This window comes from Lactuca virosa, chromosome 9 (genome assembly GCF_052849685.1).
Source record: "Lactuca virosa cultivar CGN04683 chromosome 9, Lactuca_virosa_CGN04683_v6, whole genome shotgun sequence".
In the NCBI taxonomy this organism is placed as follows: Eukaryota; Viridiplantae; Streptophyta; class Magnoliopsida; order Asterales; family Asteraceae; genus Lactuca; species Lactuca virosa.
This window is the reverse complement of record NC_136434.1, coordinates 286,340,727-286,348,030: the sequence shown is the minus strand read 5'-3', so window position 1 is coordinate 286,348,030 and position 7,304 is coordinate 286,340,727. Positions and strand designations below refer to the sequence as shown.

Sequence of the window (7,304 nt, the reverse complement as noted above, 5' to 3'; positions counted from 1 at the left end):
TTAATGACTGATTTGTTAATTTATACGATTAATAAATTAATAAGAAATTAATTAGAATTATTTTATTATTAATAATTATTAATCTAGAATTAATTCAGGATTAATTGGAATTAATTAAAGGTCCAAGGGTTGAATTGTAATTGTTCATAATTGAGCAAGGAATGAAGATTAGAACTCATATAGATGGTCAATGAAGTTATGAGGGATACTAGAGTTTCCAGAAGCCTGCTGGTTGGAAATAAGGAAAAGATTTGAATTGAAATTAAATCCATTATTTAATTATTCAAATCTTGCTTTGTCCCTAAGTTGCATAAATTATACATAGGACCTCAAGGCCTATGATTTTCGTTCATAAGATTCCCTTGAGAATACTCTGGCCGATAATATCCTCTCTCCTCTCTCCTCTTGTCTTTTAGTTCTAGGGTTTGGGTGTGACTCATTAGAGGCACTATACTTTTGGTGCTAAGCTTTCGAAGACCTACACTATAAGGAGAATGAAGTGGTTTGTTTACTACAATAAATCAAAAGGTATGTAACTCTATACTTGGTAATTTCGAATTACACTAGGATTGTGCTAGGTTTAGTTGTTCATTGTATGTTGTTATCAAGGTGTATGTCATATATCTTTTATATAATGCTTGTACTCTATTAAATGTTAATTGTTTTCCACATTGTATAATTTTGTTTCCTATAAAACTCATCAGATGCATCTTCAAGTGGTGAAGTTGCAAGACTTAAAGCTGACATGGAGACTATCAAAGGTGTCTTTTAATGTTTTTTTTTGCTATAATAAATATTATGCAATATTAGCAATTTATTATATTTTTTACGATTGAAATGATTATTTGTATTTAACATATTATATTTTTTGCAATGAATTACATTTTTTGTGTATGATATTTACTTTGTATTACAAAACTTTAAATTTGTTATTTAATTTGAAAATAAATGTATATATATATATATATATATATATATATATATATATATATATATATATATATATATATATATATATATATATATATATATAACATTTAAAATTATGACACGCAAAACTGTGTGTCGTTTTTCTTTATGACATGGATTTAATAATATGAAATGTGTGTCGTAAATACGCTTCATAAGGTTACAACACACAAATACGTGTCTTCTTCTTTTATGATAGTGGCTTCCTTGACACGCATTTGCGTGTCATCTGTACCCTTTTATGACACATAATACATGTCATTAAAGGGTATTTTTCTATTAATCGTTTTTTTTTTTCTTTTTGTATATCCTGAAAAAATTTAATCAACAATTTGTTTTCAGAAACTTCGGAAATGATTCTAACTCAAGAGATATTATTTACAAGAACTTATGACTTCATGAAGGACCGACAAATAGCAGTTGATGATCATATGGATACATTTAAGTACACCACATGAAATGCTACCTACAAATCGAGAAAGCAACATACACGCGATAAGAATGATGTGCAAACCATATAGAAGCTTATTATACAACGTGATTCGACAATACAATGGTGGTTTGAGGAAACACTTATCATGATTAATTTGCATTGTTTGACCTGTGAATAAAACATGATATGTACGATCTTGACAACTATATATCTGTTCGATTGAAATCAAAAGCAAGCTATATAATGTACATTTAGTTGCATAAATCTTAGATATCAAGCAGTGGTAATCAACAAAACCTACATGTATACCTTATTCCAACAATCTTCATGTAAAATGCATCTTTAAACCTTTGTAAACCATGTATCCTTTGTATTTATTTTATGATTTGTATTCAAGCACATCCTCCATTGCCAAATCCTACCTTTCCTCCATTCACATCATACACAACCTCCAATGTCTTCTGCTGAGTATTCCCAAATATAGCAAGATCAGAATCATCCCCATTCGCAGCAAAAGCTAAACACACTTGACTAATCCCATTTGCATAAAGTGTCCCTGAAGCTGCAATATCCACGTTTGTATTCCCACCCCAAACCATACTTATCTTTGGTATTTTAACACTACTAAATTTAGTAAAATCGTAACATGTGTCAAGTATAGATAACGCTTTAGTCAACGGGTATTGTGTCATCTGTGCTTTAAATGCCGTACTTAGAGCTGAGTAAGCCGTGGGTGGTAGCCGAGTTATCACTGTTCCTGAGTCTATAATCATACCCGATGTTGAAAAAACAGTCGGACTTATTGCTAATTTTTTTCCACCAACGATTATGTATTCAAGATCAAGCCCATAGAAGGAGCTCCCTTGTGAGGTAGAAAGCGGTGTGTACTTAACTCCGGTGGCAGCTCCGCCGCCTCCAAAATTCAAGAAACCGGTGGAGCTAGACCTTGATGGGAGACAGTAGGAGAAGACTTTCCCGTATTTCTTAGCAGCCTGTGACACAATCGAGAGCTTATCCCGACCAAGACCTAGCAACCCGGCGGCGCCACCGAACAGTCCTTGATTGTTTTGGCCACACCCGAAATAAAAATTATCAATTATGTCTTTTGAAGTGAGTGTAAGTTTCTCTGTTCCGAAGAACCCTACTGAGAAGGACTGATCACCGTACTGGATTCCGTAGACGCAGGTGGATGAGCTGCAACCGGGTGTGTTTCCGGTAGCAGAGATGAGGCCGGAGCACTCGGTTGAAGTGCATGAGATGTTGGTGTATGAGGTGGATGACGATGGTGTGAATATGGGTTCTTGCTGGCTGTAGCACGACCGAGCACATGGTTGACACTGGGTCCACGTTAGGTCGCTGCCGGTGTCAAAAATGAGTGAGAGGTCTTTCTTTGGTGTACCTAATCCGACTGTGACTATGTAGTTGCCGGAGCCGATTGTGCTGCCGGATTTTGCAGGGATGGTGGCTTTGGAGGTTTTCGCGTCTTTTTTTCCGGTGGTTGTGATGGTGGTCAACCTGGAGTGGATTGAGTCAACTCTGGACTGGTCATGGGAGAATATTTCTTCTACTGTTAAGGGTTTGACCATGTCTTCTTTGATCGTAGAACATGGTCCATGTTTATGAACCACTTCCAGTGATCCTCGTTTCTTCTCATCTAAAAAGATGAATAAAGATGTTGTTAGTCAGTGATTATTTTCAAAAAAAATTAAATTAAATTGCAGAATAATTATAATCCTAAAATTGTATCCTATGTGATAATATAAAAGTTCATAATTTAATTAATATGTTTCCAAATATATCGGCTTTTGAAAATAAAAATGTATTTGAAGTATTTTAATGGTTTGGAATTGTATTACAAAAAAACTATACGTGATGATTCATATCATATTATCATTGTTACTTTCATTAAAAGTATAAACAAGTCGTTGGTAATCAATAAAGTATTTGAGAATGACTCCTAAAATGGTATCTTATCTCATGAACATTAATTGTATGTTACTCTATATGTTTCTTCAATCATAAACTTTACGCAACCAATCTAATCAGTTCGATTTAATTGTGTCTAGCAAACACATGAATTATTTATTGGTTTTGAAAGCTGTCAAAGCATACCAAATTCAATATAAACTCGAGTTTAATACGATTTATTAAATTAAATAAGTTAATTTCATCTTATTATATTAAGAACAATTAATATCAACTTTAATTGCTTAACGAATTATATAAAAAATTATTTTATTTTATAACAAAATAAATTATAAAACTATGCAACAGAAAACAATGGTCGACTATTATTGTTTGGTTCCAATACGCTTGTGATTCGATGTCGACTTATAAAATAAAAATTCGGAACAAAACTAAATCAAACAAAATCCTCAGTTATTATATCAATAAAAAGAAGACCCCTTTCCATGTGATTCTGCAATAAAAAGCATAGCAACAACACAAAACAATTTTGTCATACTTGGCTACTGACAATATATTATTGGCCATGCGTTTATCGTAATTTTTTGTTATAATTTATAAAATATATTTATTTAGTGTTGTAAATGAATATATTCAGTATTAAGATTTTTATGTTTTTTTTTTCTTTTAGAAACGTCAATATAATCTACTTATACTTAAACTTTTATTTGTGCATTCCATTATGGAAGATTTATGAATTTATAGGTGAAATCCCATGTATAAACATGTATTTTACTTGATGTGTGTATTGTTTTTTAATACAATCAGTGTCTCAGTTAGTATATATTTTAATTTTTTTACTTTATAAAAATTATTATTTATCTCTTATATAGTATAATTTGATAGAAAAATCCTAAAATAACTCTAACTTATACATTAACTTGTTTACATTTTCTGTTAATATTTAAATAATTAAATGAAGTTTATTATTTTGGCAATAATATATGTGTCAAATGAGAACCCACCAAGCATCATGATTTCAGTGATGCTTATCTTCTAATCATTACGCATTATTTCCTCTAGAAGAAGTAGAAATGATATTCATTTTCGAATACGTAGTGGTAATATTTACTTTTTTCCCCTTTATTAAATTATTTTATGATATTATTCACTTCTAATCAATATTATTAATCAACATAACTATTACATTATTGCAGAAACAAATAATTCGTTTGCACATATTTAAGATACTTAAATAATAATCAAGTATTTATATATCTTAGTGTACACATAACATAAAACTTTGAGAATACTGAATTTTATAATATTAAGTTGTAATATTATGTGTTTCGACGTATAGAAACATGATAAACAATATATAGACATGTAAAGTTTGTGGGCAACGAATTTTATAATTTGGTGTGAACATCCATGGTCCCAAAGTCCCATTAATCAACTAGTAGTGGTTACCTTACCTATCTCTTGGGGTCCAATTCGTTTCTTTTCTTTATTAATTTGTTGCATGAAAGCGACTTGCGAAAGAGATTAAAATGACGTGTTTGTCAACGAACCTAACGTGAACGTGATTTAAAGTAGGTTACATATCTATGATTGTTCATTTGCACATATAAGTACATATAAAATACTTAATAATAAATTTTCAATAAATAAAATCTTGACCTTTTATGAGTCCATTCTAATTTATTTTGTGAAAATTAACTTTTCTATCTATTTTTACGTGTATTGCCGTAAATGAATTTTTTTAATCATATTTACTATTAAATACGTTTATTAGAATAGGAGTATAGCTCGACTTTTACAAAATAATTGTAATAGGCATTAAAAATATACGCACATAATTGAACAATTGTACACAATCCCCTTTATTATACTCCGTAGGGTTTTAACGAATAAGGAAGAAAATTTAGGTCGAGAGTTTAACTAATTTTTATATAAAATCTATAGTTTAGAAGTATAGTAATAGGTATGCACGAGTCGTTAAATAGAATAATTCAAAAGTTCTCATTATAATTTTATATACACACAAATAAAGCCTAGGTTTTTACTTATACTTTTTTGGGCTTTTAAGTACTGTAAACATTGAAATATCGCAAAATTTTAAATAAAGAATATTACGAGAGCACATATAAATAAACAAAAAATTGCATTTAAAGAATAAAATTTTATGAATTTTAATATATTCACATCTTTTTCAATAAAATAAAATGCCAAAAATTAGTAATTGATATTTATTATCCTATTCTTAATTTTTTTTACATTCACGTTTGAGCATTTTCACACCACACACACATATATATATATATATATATATATATATATATATATATATATATATATATATATATATATATATATATATATATATATATATATATATATAGAGAGAGAGAGAGAGGGGGGGGGGGGGGGGGGGGGGGGGGGGGATAAAGAGGATACATACAACATACATATATGTATAGAGAAAAAAAATGGTTGCTGGAAAAATACCAACCTTTAGTGGGAGGGATACAAATGGAGGATGGTAGGAAAGCGCTTAGTTCAAGGGTGTGGTAGTGGTGGGCTATGGCTTGTTCTACTTCTATGCTTCGGTCCAAAGTATGGCCTTCTCTTGCAATAACTAAAAAGAAGAGAAAGGAATATGAAAGCACAAAAATGAGAGAATTTGATGGTGTCATTTTGCCTAATGCTTTTCTTACACTCACTCACCATTATTTATAGCCAATCTATATGACCTTATTCTTCAAAGTATCTTCCAACGTCTTCCCATTTTTTTTTATAAAATATTTAAAAAAGCCATATATATATATTATACTTCATTATATGGTGGAATTCTAACAACATAGTATTTGTTAAAATATGACACTCTATTCGGTTGTCATATGATCAAGGGTTGTTTCGCTATATTTGTGATCAATTCTAGTATATATATATATATATATATTTCTTTGGTTATTTCCAAGAAAATGTTTATTTATATAGATTATGCTGACTATTTAATAAAATTAAAGAAACATTGACTATTTTGAAAAGACTCAAAATAGTCATTGACTTTGTACAGAAGGAAATTTTAATTTGTTGTGGAGTATTTTCTTACATGTTGTATAAATTATTAGAAACTATCAATTAAGTCATTCTCAAAATCGAAAAACAAAATATGGAAAAGTAGCTAATTTAGACATGGTGCATACTCGAAGCGACTCCATCCATCCACAAGGCATCCACTAGGATACTCATCATTCGAATATCAATAGATTTTTTTTTGAATGGCAACATAATATTAAAAACCAGCAAAAGCTAAGACTTACAAAGAGGACATTGCTAATTTAGGATTTTGCAACCAACCTATTCAATTACCATAAAGATTTGATTTCCTTGCAGTAATCCATAAAAACGATTGAGAAACTATAAAAACCCATAAGACCGCCTTCAAAGACTTCTTGTGATTAAACAACTGTTGATTCCGAAAATACCAGTTAGCCCACATAAGAGTAGCTCCAAATACAATCTAGTAGGCTTCTTTGAACGATAAGCAGCCATCCAACACGTCCAATCCCCAGAATTACAAAAGAACGGAAGATACAACCCCCACCAAGTAGCCAAATTATTCCATAAATCAGTCACCATCTCGCACATGAAGAAAAGATGAGTAATAGTCTCCATATCATTACTACAAATCGGACAAAGTAAAGACCAATACCAATACCTCTTATATCCGATCTGACTCGGGTAAACAACTTATTCAACCAAAGTTTCCACATAAAAATATTGACTTTAATGGGAGCCACATCATTCCACCTAGTCGAATTAACATCCACAACCAAAGTATTAGCATCTACGAAAGACCGCACATAAGAAACCGTGAATCCATCATTACCATTCAAAGACCACATCTAATCATCAATATGATCAGTCAAAGTCACCATACTAATGCATCTACGCAAAGTCAAATACTACACAATCTCTTCCCCATCCCTCG

General features: G+C 30.8%; 1 protein-coding gene across 1 annotated transcript; it reads right to left on the bottom strand.

The window, feature by feature from the left end:
- Positions 1-1,471: 1,471 nt before the first annotated feature.
- On the bottom strand, positions 1,472-6,030 carry LOC145136351 (aspartyl protease family protein At5g10770-like). Its single transcript, XM_079070481.1, has 2 exons — positions 5,820-6,030; positions 1,472-3,056 (listed from the first exon to the last, which is right to left on the bottom strand). The coding sequence occupies exons 1-2, from the start codon at positions 6,001-6,003 to the stop codon at positions 1,795-1,797; spliced, it is 1,446 nt and encodes a 481-aa protein (XP_078926607.1). The 5' UTR covers positions 6,004-6,030; the 3' UTR covers positions 1,472-1,794.
- Between the last annotated feature and the right edge of the window lie 1,274 nt (positions 6,031-7,304).